Source organism: Cryptomeria japonica, chromosome 2 (genome assembly GCF_030272615.1).
Source record: "Cryptomeria japonica chromosome 2, Sugi_1.0, whole genome shotgun sequence".
Taxonomy (NCBI): domain Eukaryota; kingdom Viridiplantae; phylum Streptophyta; class Pinopsida; order Cupressales; family Cupressaceae; genus Cryptomeria; species Cryptomeria japonica.
The window spans coordinates 577583770-577600612 of NC_081406.1; the positions used below are offsets into that span (position 1 = coordinate 577583770).

A 16843-nucleotide genomic window follows, 5' to 3' on the forward strand; every position below is an offset into this window, starting at 1 on the left:
ACAATAGGCCTTCTTTGGGTAGGAGCCTTTCATGTGGCCGTCCATCTTACATTTCGTGCACCAAAGCTCCCCTTCGTTGGTCTTGCTCGGACCTCCCTTCATAACCTTCAGCTCTTTCATCATCCTTAGCATGTCCTTTTGCAAGGCTTGCACCTTTTTGCCGGACTCACCATCACTGTTGCTTCCCTCGGAAGAGATCACCCTCAGACGAGCTATCCTTCTTCTTTTTCTTCTTCGATGTCTTGGTCTCGCTCTCGAGATCCATTGCTCTATTATATGCATCTTCGTACGAGGTTGGTGGAACAATTTTCATCTTCTTCCGGAGGGAGTGTTTCAGTCCCTCCACGAACCATCTCTTTTTAAAACCATCTGCTGGTTGACTCTCCATTTTCCCCAATAGTTCCTTGAGTCGCCGACTATAGGCTCAGACCGTCTCGTTCTTGTTCTACTTTGTGCCATAGATTTCGGCTACTATTTCATTGTCGTCTCTAAGGAGGCGGAACTCCATCTCGAACGCCTCCTTCAAGTTGGGCCATGTGCCGACTTTGGCCTTATCCATATCGGAGTACCAGTCGATGGCCACTTCCCCTTAAGGTTGCTGGAAATTGTGTTACCCATTCGTCCTGGTTGATAACACCGTTCACTAACCATATGGTTTCGCAAGTGCGGCAATGGCGGACGGGGTCTTCCTTCCTGTCGTCATTGAACTTTGGCAGCTTCTGCTTACTTGCCATCCCACCGTTGGGTCTCGCTCCTCTGGTGCCTTGTGTGCTTGTACTTGGTGATCCTCCGCCTCCGCCTCCTGCACCTGACCCTCCACTCGTGGGTCCTCTGGAGAAGGTTGCTGACCCCAACAAATTGCCTTCCGTACGGTACCCTTGTGCTCCCCCAACACCTTCGTTCGTACCGGCACCTTCGGTCGTCTCTCTCCGATTGGTTGTCTCCAACCGGTTGTCCTCCGAAATGGACAAGTTCTTTAGTAGGTCTCTAGTAGCATTGATTAGGTTTAGACTTCGCCTTGTTTGTTCCACCAACTCTTCACGACTTCTTACCCTACGGTGGTATTCTGGCGAACTGTAGAGTTCTCCTTCAGCACCCTCCGTGACTCCTTCTAGGTTCCCTTTGAGCAACCCTACGACAATGTAGAGAGTATAATTCTCTCCATATATCTTTGCCTCCGCAACCTCCGTGACACCTCCTGGGTTCTCTTTGAGCAACCCCTCAGCCAGTCATCCCTCGGCAAGCTGCCTTAGCCTACGCCTTTGTTCTATCTAATGTCTGAGATTCAACGCCCTTTGTGCCACTTCCCATTCGTCACTTTGTATCTTTTTATTTTTGTCCTTATTTAGTATATTGGGCATAAATCACTTCCATACATAGCAAGCACACACCATGTACACAAAAAAAAAAAAACTTTTTATTATTTTCCCTTTCGGCCACAATTTATGTCAACATTGTGTCGGGATTATTACAGGGTTCAATTTCCCCTTCGCATGTTGCCATCACGCTCTGCGTCCCAATGATGATTGTTTTCTTCGTACTGTCAGAGGACCTGTTGGGGTCGCTCCTCACGGGCAATCTCCTCCAGGCGGGTTCAATGTGCCAGTGATGCCTGTGCAAGCAACCGGGGGAGGTGGTTCATCAACCAATTCGCTGCGGGGCTAACTTCGAGTGCAGTCCACATGGCACTTGTTGGGACTTCAGCCTCCGTGGCCTCTCTTCGGATGTAGGTCTCGATCGCCGCCTGAAGCAAGATTGAAAATTACCTTGTTGCAATGTCTTCTCCGTCGTAGAGCTATGTTTGTGCGTCGTCGGCCTCTCGATTAATCTCTCCAACGGGTAGGCCCATCGTGTCTGTATGCCATCCGCTCCTTCCTTTCCCAAGTATGTCTAGGCAACGGTGCCAGATGTTTGTGTCATAACCCCTCTTTGGACATTGGATTATTATGATTAAATAAATATGATAATTAAAACATTTATTAATTAACATTTAATAATATTGGAAAATCATCTCATTTATGAGACTTCACGATTTTCCTCTAAAGTGAGAGGGTTGTCATAACCCCACATCCTAGTGATGTAATTAATACTAGTTTTTGTGATTCTTCATCATAATAATAAATTATCATTTATTATGTAATTAATTATTGATGTTAATAGTAGTATTAATCATTCATTAATATAAAAATAAAATTAATTCTCACTTGGCTCAAAGCAACGATTGTATTGAAACCTTTGCTTGTTACACAAGGTAAACAGCATCGAGTAAGATTATTAAATGCTAATATTTAAATAGTGGCCAGGTACAAAGTATCATAAGTAAGACCTTAGCATCTAATAATAAAGATAATACTCAATGATATCTCCATTACTGATCAGAAAATGACACAAGAATAATCACTATAGATTAGCGATATAATGGAAAGGAATTGATTAACTATTATCAAGCATCGATGGGTTAAGTAATAACAAAGAAGATGATAGATACGCATCATTAATCGATTAAGAGACAATGATTAATACAAATTGTTTATTAAGAATCATATCAAAGGCTGCGATGTCACTTGAAATAATAGTAATCCATTTACAAAGATCAGCAATTACCATATATATAGAAGGGTGTGTTAAATAATGCCAAGGAATAATTGTTATGCGATGGAGTCATTAAGATAATCGTTAAGGATAAGGAGGAGACGTATCTAGGACCATATGACTCTTCACTTCATAAAATACATATAATAAGTCATTCAGGCTGACGTTGGGGAAAAGAAAACGGGCAATGATTATATAGTGTATGCTCATGAGAGGAGGACAGGCAATAACTGTTGTTCTGGGGTACGCATAGGCGAAGTGCGTGATACGTATGCCTTATATATAAACCCGATACAATGTCTATATGCAGAACTCAATAGAAATATTATTATAGATTGCAATATGTATGGGTTACATTACAATTGTTAACAGATTTGCAAGGAGATATTAATAATGGATTGGATCAGAACAGAACTGTTATTTAGTTACAGGCAGTAGCATCTTTGTTCTTTGTGGTATGCACAGGAATGTGCTTAATATATATATGCATAATATATGGAGCCCGATATCATCCTTACGTAGGATTTAATAAACTTAATAATAGTAATAATATAGTTTTAATAATAATAATAATAAAGCTGTAATTATAATTATTATATAGTGCTAATGATATTATGTGGGAATATAATTCAGAAATTATTCTTTAGACTGATCTTCAGCAGACTTATAAAGGAAATTCCTAGATAGGCAAATTACATAATATTAGCATAAGAGTGAAATATATGTAAAGCCAATATATAAGAACATAAGAATGGCAGACCAGATCTGTTATGTGTCAGATCTATTTGCCACATTACTATATTTACTTATTTACGTATCTATATAATTAGAATGATCAATGAGGGATAACATAAAGATGGATAATAATAAATATTAATATAATAATTATAGTTAATATTAATACAATAAAAACTAATTATTAATTAGTAAATTAATAAATATTTATTAAATCACCAAAACAGAGTATTTATTAATTAATTGATAATAATAAGTATTTATTAATTAAAAATTAATAAATGCGTAAATGATTTATAAATCAAAAATAGGATTAATTATTTAGTATGGTAAGATAGCTAGTACTTGATAGACTAAAGAAAAGGTAGAACAGCCTAGGTTGGATTCATGTTAAGATAGTTTTTGTCTCTTAATCGATTTAGTTAAGTTATAAATATATTAGGAAATCGATTAATTGCGGTTAAAACTGTCTTGAACCAAGTTGGGGACATTACAGTTTGCCACATACGAGTAAACGATTAAATGCAGTGTTGCCAGGAATAATCATTATGTTATGTTATCATATTATGTTTATGTTGTCGTCGGTAATAATGAGTTACGATGGTCAATTAGTTAGTCGTCCCGAAGGGTAGTTGGACGCGACGGTTGGTCGCACCCCTTCAGGTATTATATATTGCATACCGTTCCTTTGTAGGGGCATCATCATGATAGTCGTGTCAAATGTAATGTTATAAGCACTTGATGTACATGGACTGTTGAATTAATACAGAGACTGGTTATTTAATATATTTCCATTATGTTCTGTGCATTTACTTTCTGCATTTAACCGTTTACCCGAGAGGGCAAACATGCAGCAAGTAAATGCACAGAACATAATGGAAATATATTAAAGAACCAATCTTTGTATTAATTCAACAGTCCATGTACATCAAGTGCTTATAACACCACACCCAGAGACAACTATCATGATGATACTTCGAAGGAAAGGTATGCAATATATAATACCCGAAGGGGTGCGACGAACCGTCGTGTCCAACTGCCCTTCGGGAAGACTAACTCATTGTCGTAACCCATAATTACCGACGACAACATAACATAATAATTATTCCCGACAACATCCCCAAGGAGGTGCTGACCAGCAAGTCAACAATCTCCCCGTCAACACCCTCTAAAGGGAGGCTCAAACCTGTGACCCAAGGCTTTGATACCAATTGTTGGAATTGTTTGCCATTGCGCCAAAAGCTCGAACTATCTACCCCTTATACAAACTCCAGATTTAACCCAACCAACAGGAGGCGGTTAAGCCATGTCATGAGTTCCCAAGGAGGTGCTGACCACCAAGTCAACACTTACAAGATTAGAATTTGATGCAAGGCCTCTCTCTCCTCCTACCCCAACAAGGCAAAATTGTTGCAAAACACCAGCAAAGCAAGCAAAACAGAGGGAGTCCCTATCGGAGACGGGGTGTGTGTGTACAACACAACACCACTGGCATTGTTTGTGGTTCTCCTAATTTACCACAGCATAAAGAGGATGATGATGATATTTTTGATGACCCATATGATATTTGATCAGTGATGGCTGATTGTTGAAACGACATTATTATTTTTGAACTAAAACATTTATATGATGGTGTATTTTGCTATGTTATTTGACTATTAGCATAGTGGTGTATTTTGAACTTAACGATTGCTGCATGTATGTATCTATTTTTTATTTTTAAATGTTTTTGTACTGCCAAACCCAAAACCCCAAAAACAAATTTGACTGAACCCACAAAACCAAGCCTGAACCGGAACCAACAACTTAAAATTAAAGCAATGTTTTGCAATTAAATAAACTTCATTATCTAAAAGGGTACCACTAGCTTTGTTGCATATGAAAAATCCTAAATACAGATGGTACTAGTGAATATTCAAGCATAGATAAAAAAAAATAATGCAACATATCCATCAAGCTAAACATGCATTATGAGAGAAGGAAAAATAAATAGTTCTTCAATCAACTAGCCCATCTCAAGCAAATACAATCAATAGTTGAATAAATTAAGGAGCTTCAAAATCTGTCTTTCAGCATATGTCATCAAGAAGGCTTGGGTATAAGACTTATTCATTGCACAGTCATCTCCATTATCCCATGGATATGTCATCAAGAAGGCTCAAGTATAAGACTTATTCATTGCATGGTCATCTCCATTATCCCATGGATATGGTGAGCTATCCCCACTGCCCTAGAAGCGCTATCATGAACTATGCAATGGCAAAGGTTCTACACCTCTATTTACATAAAGAGATGTACTCCTTTGTGGCTCAAAATCAGCACAATCAAATCAACCCACTCAATTGACACAACAAATACGGATAAAAATGTAAAACATAAGCATGACATTCATCTCCATGATCCCACGGATATGTTGAAAGCTATGTTACCTCGAGTTTCCAAGACGGGGATGGCAGGGGGACAGCTATATAAAATATAGGGAAAATTTAAAATATATAGGGAAATTTTAAATTTTCATATCAAAAATAGATAAAGAATGTATATATACATTATATTGATATGAAAAAATGGATAAGGCAAGTATATGTACATCATAGAACCTTAACATACCACATTTGTGTTCAAAATTCATTGTCAATTCTCAATATGCATTCATAATTCAGAATTCATTGTCAATACTCAATATGCATTCATAATTGAAAATTCATTGTCAATATGCCAACACTTGTTTGCATGTAGTTCATTGCTTCTTTCTGGTTGGAGGATATTTTGATAGTCTTCCATTACTATTATGACCTACAACCGCTTCTTTATGCACTACAAAGTTTTGGGTGTTGTGAAATTCATTAACAAGCTGTTATTCATATTTCTGAGTGCTTCTGGCTATGATTCAGACCTGTTTACCTTTCACAAGTCCAATATTGCAGACCTGCAACCACTTTTTTACGCACTTCCAAGTTCTAAGTGTTTGTGAAATTTTACTAGGCTACTACTCATTATTTCTAAGTGATTTTGGAAGTGATTCAGACATGTTTACCCATCCTATTAGTGAAAATCCAGTTTTACAGACCTATAATAAAATAAAATAAATGTTTTTTTGAGCATTGGAGTCTTTTTTTTTTTTAAATGTGCTAGGAAAAGGGGGACGGTTAGGGGATGTCACAAACGTCCCCAACCATATTGGGGACTGGGGGACATCCCCTTTTAGAATCACTACCGTCCCCAAGTTTCCAGGACATTTCCCACAGATTTTGCAATTTTGGGGTCGTCCCCAAGTCTCCGGTACGAGGACGGGGGATTTTAGCCCGAGGACGCGTCCCCAAGTAACGTAGGTTGAAAGCAATCCTCGCTGCCCTAGAAATGGAATCATGAACTATGCAATAGAAAAGGTTCTACACTTCTATTTACGCAGAGGGTACTCTTTTGTAGCTCCTAATCAACACAATCAAATCAGCCCACTAAATTGGCACAACAAACACAGGATAAAATGGAAAAAAAACTTTGTAGAACGATGGAACAAGATGACCACTCTGCTACATCTTCTTGCCTATGCATTGACACCAAAATATTATAGCAAACAATATCTTGACATGTCGAGAAGGCTTCCACCATATAGAGATTTATAAGTGTCGGATGGGTACAAGGCAGCATTCCTTAGACTCTTTCGTGATCATGATATGCGAGATTTGATTTCAGATGAGTTCATAGAGTTTGTGAATGCAAGAGGTCTAAGTATTTACACTCTTCGTCATCGATTTAAGAAGGATGCTCATAGTTGGTGGTACCTCCATGGCCAACGATTCCAATTACTGCAGCCCCTCGCAATCAAAATTATATCACAAGTTTTATTTATAATTTTAATTTACTTTGTCTACATAAGTTGCTAGAAATTTTATATCTTTAATAATTTAGTTTTAATCATTTACTTTGTCTTGTCTTCATAGGTCGCTAGTTCATCTACATCAAAAAGAAATTGAAGCGCATATTCTTTCATCCACTCAATAAAGTGCAATAGGTTGCAATCAAAAATAGCGGAGAATTTAGTATATGTGCATTCCAACATGCGTCTCCTTTCACACAAGCAGAATGATTACAAAGAAGGGGAGTCAAAGATGTGGGGTATGAATGCAGAGCATACGGACTTGGATCCTTCCACTTCTCAGCTTGCAGTTGCTGCATTGGAGGACTTGGACAGCCAGTTGGTGTAGCTGATTCCATTGGCCTTGGCAGTATTTGTGAATCAACAAATGCCATTAAAGAAGAAGAAGAATAAGAATCCATTAGATGATTTTAACTTACTGTAAAGTTCCAATTGTTGCAAGTTGAATTTTGAAACAATGATACTTCAACTTGATATTATCATTTTAATATTTTGATGTTGAACTTGAAGTAGATGAAGCTATGATGGTATGATCATGATGCTATGATTACAAGTCTATGGTGTTTTTGTTGTTTATATGATATTATGTGACATTCTAATCTTAATTCATGCTTATATATAACTTTTACATGTTTTTGTACTAACGAACCCAAACCCCATTTCAAAATTTTGTCGTCCCGTTGAACCGGCTCTTCAAACCTGAACCCGAACCAGCAACCTAGATTATTATCAACAAATACAAAATTTCATTGACAGTACTTCTTATATACTTTATACCAAAATCTATAACAATATATATACTCATTATTTATAACAGAATGCAGACACAGCATAGCATAAATGTAAACCAATATATGATCATGGGTATGATACAGCATACTGTTCTGATTATTGATAGTAATTGTTTCTGATACAGACTTAACGTCTTTATTCCCTTTTTATCCTCCAATGATCCCCCCATTCTGAATCGCAGCATGTAACTATATACTTCCTTCCTTACGATGGAAGGGATGTGCCCCCTCTATTGTAATGCCTCCTCTAAGGGTGGCGTCTCTAGTAGAGTAGGCTAATCATTGTGCCTCTTACTAATTTATACCATTTGCCTCTAACTAATCATAATTAAGATAACCGCACCTCATCAAAGATGAATAACAATAATTTCAATATGCACTCCATTCTTATAGTTTCTGATAGATATCCTATGGCTTGTATGTGAATCGCTGCATTGACGTGGATGTAGATTGGCGCCTGTGTCTCATTCTAAGAAAATTGTGAAGTCTTATTCCATAACACAATTTTCTGATACTCTCTGTTGCAAGGTCATGACAAAGAAAGGGTCATAACCTAAGTCACCAGGTTCAGCCGAATTTCAACCTTGAAGTTCGAAATTCGCCGAACTTGAAATATTCTACAAAAACCTTAAAAAATTCGATTAAATTCGAATAAAAATTTAGGGTAACCGAAAACCGTTTTTTTATCTTGCGTTTTAGGGTTTCGTCGAACGGGTTTCCATTGCTATTGTAGTCACGAGAGTTGCTAGTCGTGGGAGTTGCCAATCGCGGGAATTGCCAGTCGCAGGAGTTGGCAATCGCGGCCCACGGGAGTCGCCATTGCTACCCGACGTTGCCGACCGCCATGGAAGTTGCAGTCACGGCCCACGAGAGTCGCCCGACCTGCATGGGTAGGCTTGCGCTTATCCTCTTTTTAAAAAAAAATAATTTAGGTTTAATAATTAAATACTATTAAACAATAGTATAATTAATATTTTTTAGGTTTATTATTATATTATATAATATTATAAAATACACATAATTGATGATACACATTTATATATTTATAATATTTATTTATAATGTGTGTATTGTTATTGAATATTATTATTATATAATTTATAATTTTATATTAATAGTTTTTAATTTTATATTATATATTTTTTTATTTTTTTTATTTTTTTTAGGTTTAATAATATATTAATATTATTATTATTTTATACAATATGATTTTACAAAATACACATAATACACATTTATTTATTTATAATATTTATTTATAATGTTTATTTATAAATTTATTACATATGGCGAATTTAATTCGAATTTTATACATTTCGAATTTTTTCCACATCAAACTTCATTCGAATTTCAAAGCTGTCGAACTTCGAATTCGAATTCGAACCTGGTGACTTAGGTCATAACTGCATAGAGAAGAAAATTTTCTACATTGAATATGCTCAAGAAGAGAATGTTGAGCAAGTTGTCAATGATAAAGTTCTCATTTGTTGGATTTGCATCATGCCACAATCCTTGGCAATATATCAAAAAGAAAAAGGTGTTCATGTTTATTGACAACAAAAGCACAAAAAAATTTATCAAGAGTTGGCCAAATGTTTTGAGTTCAACTACTTTATCCATCCAATGTACTTATTAGAATCTATGGGTGAGCAAATTAGCTATAATGGCTACTAGTATGCTTCCCCTGGTACAATATTGTCATCTTGACGTTTGCACATCTGTCGTAATCTCTGGTCTATAATTGTGTTATTCATTTACAGTTTTATAGCTTATTTCTCTCTATTTATGTACAGACAAACGTCAGAAATGGTGTTATAAACTTATAAAGTATATTTTGATCAATTAAACCAAATCTGAAACAATAGTTCTTACACTAACAGCTTCTCATAAATAACCATACAAAAAGCATTCATGTTGCATACAGATGGATTATTATCCAACTACTTATAGTCTTATACATATATTACATTGATCATATGTAGGTTCTTCTAATAGAAGGAAATTCATGTTTCTATTATGAAAAAACTGTAAAAATCATGTTATGCAAAACCGAAGTCTTCCATGCTGAAAAACAAGAAATCATTATATAATTTTGCAATCTAAGTATGCAATTCTAATTTGGAAACTTAAGACATTCTGAAGAACCATGGCATTTTTCATCGTGTTGGGATTTTCTAATATAAACTCTGATTAATGCAGAGTGACGCTAATTAATACATCAATCAGCAAAAGATTGTAAAATACCTGACCACCAGGAGCCAAGTTGTTAATAATTGCATCTGCTAGTGGTTTCTGAAGAATCCTTCGCTTGTGATGTTTTTTCTTGAAATGTGGATCAGGACACTGCAAGAAATGCTCAAATTAAGATTTTGAGAAAAATTATTAAATAATACACATTTAGGCAACATAGCTGTTTGATGTTTAAGTTTGCTTAGTAATAGACGACTTGTTATGCCTAAATTGGTAGCCGTTTCATATTTTGTTTCATGGTTTTTGTTTGTATTAGCAGGTTGCCAGCTTATAAATAGCAGCATCTAAATCCATGTAATAACATAGCTTGCACATAAATGCTAACATGGTATCAGAGAAGACTGAAGAGGAGGCAGGTTTTGAAGACAGACACTTGTGTAGACTTGTGGGTGGCATTTGATTGAGTGACAAGGAGTAGTAAGGAGGAGCAAGGCATATCCAGATCAGGATGAAAGTGTTGCAACTACCGCAGGGTGAATTTATCTGCTTATCCATTAACATAACCATCCACATTAAAGCAGTGCCATCAGATCATGTCAGCCTTCTGCAGGGAACTCAGGAATTGTGCAGTATGTGCAGGGGAGGTGTGAGGTATGAGATATTAGGAGTCAGGCACAAAAGATGACCTACGAATCTGTTGAAGGCCTGGACAGCTCAACATGGGTCGGTGGTGTTTCTAGCAGAGTGAAGCACAGGTTGCATGATGTGTGGTCAGGCACATCCAACACATCAGTATTTATAGAGTTTATATCGCCGTCAAACCTTTAACTTTAAATATTGATTGTCCAAGCTGCATGATTAGTTATGCAGAGAGGTGGAATGAGGAGTATAGCGTAGCAGTAATGTGGATGTTTAGATCGCATGATACTTGGTATGTCTTTAATATATTTTTAAGTGATGACATATTGGGCTAGGTTCAAATTAATTTAAATTTTAATATCTTTTGTAATAGACCTTATATTGTGACTATATATCTGTGTGTGTGTGTGTGTGTGTGTTCTATTTATTTCTTGTACAGTATTATTATATTACTCTATTGAATGAATCATTTACAATCATTGTAAATTCCCATAAGAATCCCATATATTGAGTATTTATATCTGTTTATTGAGATTATTAATTTATTTGTTTTATACATATTACTATTAGAAATATTCACGAACAAATATTAATATTCAATGGTAATTACCATTAGTGTTGACCAACGGCTTATAATAAGTTAGTGTTTCAAATCAAGATACCAAAGGCTGCAGTCAATAGTCATAACTCTGCTTTACACATCCATTGGGAAAAGTCATAACTGTAGGAGTATTTTAAAGGAGACCGATCTCTTTCCAGAAAAGGGGTCATGGAATAAGGAAAGAGAAAAAAGATAAGAAAACATCTATGGTGGTAGTAAATAGGAAGTTGCAATAGGTACGAATCTGAGAAATATCGTTACTAATATAACATAAGAGAATGCTGATAGCACAGTCCAATATGACTGTTATGATCGGAATATAATGTGGTTCAGTTTGACATAAGATAATAATATATTGCACACATATTAAAATATATTTAACATATAACCTGTGTTGCCAATATAATCTAAGGGCTGAGAATACAATACATTACTGTCTACATAATCTGTTTTAATACAGTAATTTGATACTATATTATAAGGAGGAAAAACATCAACGAAAGCAGATTGAACTCATAGCAAGTAAGGAACTCTCTGTCATAACCATCTTTAAGACATTAAGACATTCTGGGTTTTACTATTAAGAGTTAAAGGTACTCCCTCTCTTAATAACTAAGAATTATAATCTAGGGTAAACTAGGGTATTTCATAAAAAGGGACATTACAATTGGTATCAGAGCTATTTTCCTACCATCCTGTAAAATCTAGTTAATGTCAAGAGGAGGAAAAAAAATGAGTGATGAACAGCTAAGCAATGAATTAAGGGCTTTGATGGAACAAACAGCCCAAACTATCCAAGCCCTCTCTGAACAAAATCAGAAAACAAATCAGCTACTTATGTTAACTCTTCAAACCATAAGTAATAACCAGCCTAGGCCCAATCAGAGAAATGGGAGAGAAGCACATTCAAACCATTCAGAAAACAACAACCAAACAAGGAGTTCCAGACCAACAAGACCTTCATTCCTACCCAATGAGATTCATGAGGAAGAGGGAGATGAAGAAAATGCACCCCCTTCTGATAATATTGATGAAATCTTGGGAACATATTCTAGGTTGGATCCCGAATTAAGGAGACGTGTGTCTTTCAATGACTATTGTGATGCCAAAATGAAAGCCAATCCTCGCACAAAAAGGAAGAAGCAATCTGATAAAGATCTTAAAGAAAGAATCAACAAAATTACCTTGCCTAACTTTGATGCAACTGGAAAAACTTCTGCACGCTCGTGGGTACAAAAGTAGATACTTACCTATCCTTAAGTCCTATGGTAGAAGAGAATGCAATCAAATTTGGGGTGTTGCATTTAACAGGGACAGCCCAAGAATGGTGGCATCATGGTCTTGTCACCCAAGACCATCAACAAATATTCACGTATGATGAGTTCACACAAAAACTCATCAAAAGATTTGACCGAAGGCATGCACAATGGTATTTCAAAGAATTAACTCAACTTAAACAACAAGGGACGGTAGAGGAGTTTGCCACTGACTTCCAAAGGTTGGCTGTCATGGTATCAGAAATCTCTCAAGAGAGACTCACTTACCTCTTTGTGGAAGGATTAAAGGAATCAATCAAAAACATAGTAAGTGCCATGGAACCAACAAACCTAGAAGAAGCTATTCACAAGGCCCTAAAATTTGGCACCCCATCATTAAAATAGAAGTCCAAAACTATTGCATCTAAGTATTCCCATAAAGAGGATAGGCATGAGGGAATATTTCTTTCTCAAGCCACTCGAGAAGAACTTAGAAAGAAAAGTCTGTGCTTCAAATCTAAAGATCCATGGAAGCATGGACATGTTTGTAATAAAGAACATCAAGAGGAAAAGTTGTGTTACAAGTGTAAAGATCCCTGGGAGGAGGGGCATGCATGCAGCCAAAGTAATCGTAAGAATAAAAACTTGTGCTACAGGTGCAAAGAAAATTGGGAGCCAGGGCATAAGTGTGAAAGAAAAGGTGAAGCCCATCGTATTGAAGTTATACCCCATAAAGAAACGAGTAGGGAGGAAGGGGAAAACCTCTGCAAGAAAACAAGATACGATGAAGAAAATCTTAAATTCGTTCAACCAAAAGAGGACTAGACAATAAACAAATTGAGTTTTGTGGAAGAACGTATTTAGTGATCATAAATACATACACCTAACTAGCTCCAACAGCAATGAGTGAGAAAAGAAAAGAGAAAACTTGTTTTAAATTACACGACTATGAAATGTATAAGTAATCCATGATAAATTTATTGAGTAAACTGCCATGATACTAATATAAGGAAGTACAAGGAGGGAGAATGGTGATGAGGTCCTCCTCTATGTAGACCACCTCATGGTAGTTCACCGATGGTCCCATGAGGCCAAGGGGGTGTAAGAGAGAGTCCACCGCTCTTGGACTTAGAGGGGAAGGACATTCAAGACACCCTATTGTATCTTTCCAAACTCTATCATGATTGATTATTAACAAGGGGATAAGGATGGAAGTGATGAAGGGGAACGGGGATAGGATACCTCACTAGGTAGACCACCTCATGGTAATTTGACTAATTGTCCCATGAGGCCAAGAGGGCTCTGGCTTTCACTCCACTCTTGGGCCTAGGGTAGAGGCTCTGGACACCTCATCATTCCTCTTACTCCCACGTTCTTATGATTGAACTTCTATAGGGAGTCAGACCAGACCCTGGTTAAGTTAATTTATATTTGATTATCTTTCTTTAGAGATTTATATTATTAGTTCCAATGGTTTCCTAACCTAATGCAGGATTTCAAACAAGGTTTGACAACATGTGTATTTGTTTGTATACTCCGTGCTTGCATATATTCATACATATGTTTTAAGTAACTGTGTATACTCCATGTCTACATATATTCATGTGTATACTCCATGTCTACATATATTCATGTGTATACTCTGTGTTTTCAAGTGTATGCTCCATGTCTACATGCATTCATGTGTATACTTCGTGTATGCTTCATATATTCATATGTGAACTTGTGCTATTTTTTATTAGTAGATGACTCAGTTTGAGAAAATTGTCAATTGCTTGAAGACAAGCAATCTTGAGTAGGGATGATTGTAATAGCCCTTATATTGTGACTATATATATATATATATATATTTGTGTGTGTGTGTCTTTTATTTATTTGTTGTACATTATTATTATATTGCTCTGTTAAATGAATCATTTACAATCATTGTAAATTCCCATGAGAATCCCATATATTTTGAGTATTTATATCTGTTTACTGTGATTATTAATTTATTTGTTTTATACATATTACTATTTAGAAATATTCACAAACAATTATTAATATTCAATGGTAATTACCATTAGTGTTGACCAATGGCTTATTATAAATTTATAAGTTAGCGTTTCAAATCAAGATACCAAAGGCTGCGGTCAATAGTCATAACTCTGCTTTACACGTCCATTGGGAAAAGTCATAACCGTAGGAGTATTTTAAAAGAGACCGATCTCTTTCCAGCAAAGGGGTCATCGAATAAGGAAAGAGAAAAAAGATAAGAAATCTGTGGTGGTAGTAAATAGGAAGTTGCAATAGGTACGAATCTGAGAAATATCATTACTAATATAACATATTAGAATGCTGACACCAGAGTCTGATATGACTGTTATGATCGGAATATAATGTGGTTCAGTTTGACATAAGATAATAATATATTGCACGCATATTAAAATATATTTAACATATAACCTATGTTACCAATATAATCTAAGCGCTGAGAATACAATACATTACTGTCAAAATCATCTGTTTTAATACAGTAACTTGATACTATATTATAAGGAGCAAGAACATCGAAGAAAGCAGATTGAACTCACAGCAAGTAGGAACTCGTTGTCACAACCATGTTTAAGACATTAAGACATTCTGGGTTTTACTATTAAGAGTTAAAGGTACTCCCTCTCTTAATAACTAAGAATTATAATCTAGGATAAACTAGGGTATTTCATAAAAAGGGACATTACATGTTTTGGTTGAGACTCAATTAAAATCTGAAACTGTCAGATTTTCTGTTCTAGTTTTTCAAAGTCATTTGCAGTAGTATTTCAGCCTTTGCATTTGCAGAGTACTGCAAGAGTTTTTTAATTTTTGGAAGCTAAATGGTCAAGGTTCCTGGTCAATGAGGACTAATATACAATATTTACTCATTCCCAAGTCCCAAAAGTCAAATGGGAAAAATAACAGTTTATAGAATCATAAAACACTCACCATTTCTAAGTATAGATACCTCGACCAGACAATATCAAACAGAGAAACAATAGCTGCTTGCTGACCCCATGGATTTTGACAGAAGACATGAACAAGCTTCAATGCTTCTAAAGTTGTCAATCACAGACAGATTAATACCAAAAGTCTGAAATGGTACGTGGGCACCAACTCTGGGAAAATCTATAAACAAATACGAGACATCAGAAGCTGGACATATCTCACATCTAAATAACCTATTGTTTGCATCTAAGTTGCCAGAAGCAGGATTAGTTTCCAAAAACTTGATGCAATTTAAGGATCTTTGGTCAGTTATCAGCTATTCAAAAACAAATGGATGATAAAAATATTGTAGAGTTGCTCTTAAAACGGCTACCATCATCCTGAAATCCATTTGTTGAATTCCTAATCTAATTGCAGGGATTCAAATGTTTGTTTTGAGAAATTATCTACACATCTTTTGCAGAAAGAGTGGAATTAAGATCAGATGGAAGCATCAACTTCAGACATCACAAAGAATGCATCAGTGCATGGATCAAGGGTAAAGGCCAACAGAACACTAGTAGCTCATCAAGTGACTCCTACAAAGGCAATAATGCATCCAATAGATCAAATTGGAATAGAAACTTCCAAAAAAGAAAGAGTGACAAGGGACTTAAATGGTAATCGCAAGCTAATGCTAGGCATGAGTTTTTCACAGTCCATGAAAGCAGTATAAGTGCTTTTGCATTCAATTGTATAAATTCTTTTGTATTAAAAAAAATACACAATTGAATCCAAAAGCAATCATACTCAAGCTAATGTTGTTGAGAGCCTTGATGAACAGGATTTGCATTTCATGCATCACATTTTCATTCAGTTGAGTCCACAATCTGGTATTTTGAATAAGTGTATCTATACACAATACATGTCATAACAACTAGTATGTGACCTTTACTGAGGATAAGAGTAGAAATGAATCTGTTTTATTGGGTGATGATTCATCATAGTAAATGATGTGGAGATGTTTGTGTCACATTGAATAAACTATGAGTTGTACTTTCAAGGATGTTTCATATTTTCCTAACATGACCAAAAATCTTCTATCTATTTAGTGAAACAACCAAAGAGTCCAACTCTATACAACATTTCAAGACAACAAATGTATGGTCACAACTCTTCATGATTACAAGGTTTTTGCAGTCAGCCTTGAGGAGAA

General features: G+C 35.9%; 1 protein-coding gene across 12 annotated transcripts in view; it reads right to left on the reverse strand.

Moving 5' to 3' along the window:
* LOC131051075 (uncharacterized) overlaps positions 1-16843 on the reverse strand; it is a 190223-nt gene that overhangs the window by 79587 nt on the left and 93793 nt on the right. For all 12 annotated transcript variants that reach the window (XM_057985464.2, XM_057985471.2, XM_057985503.2 and 9 more), the window contains one exon: positions 10243-10341. In XM_057985464.2, the coding sequence (XP_057841447.2) occupies positions 10243-10341 (99 nt within the window). The remainder of the gene's footprint in view (positions 1-10242; positions 10342-16843) is intronic.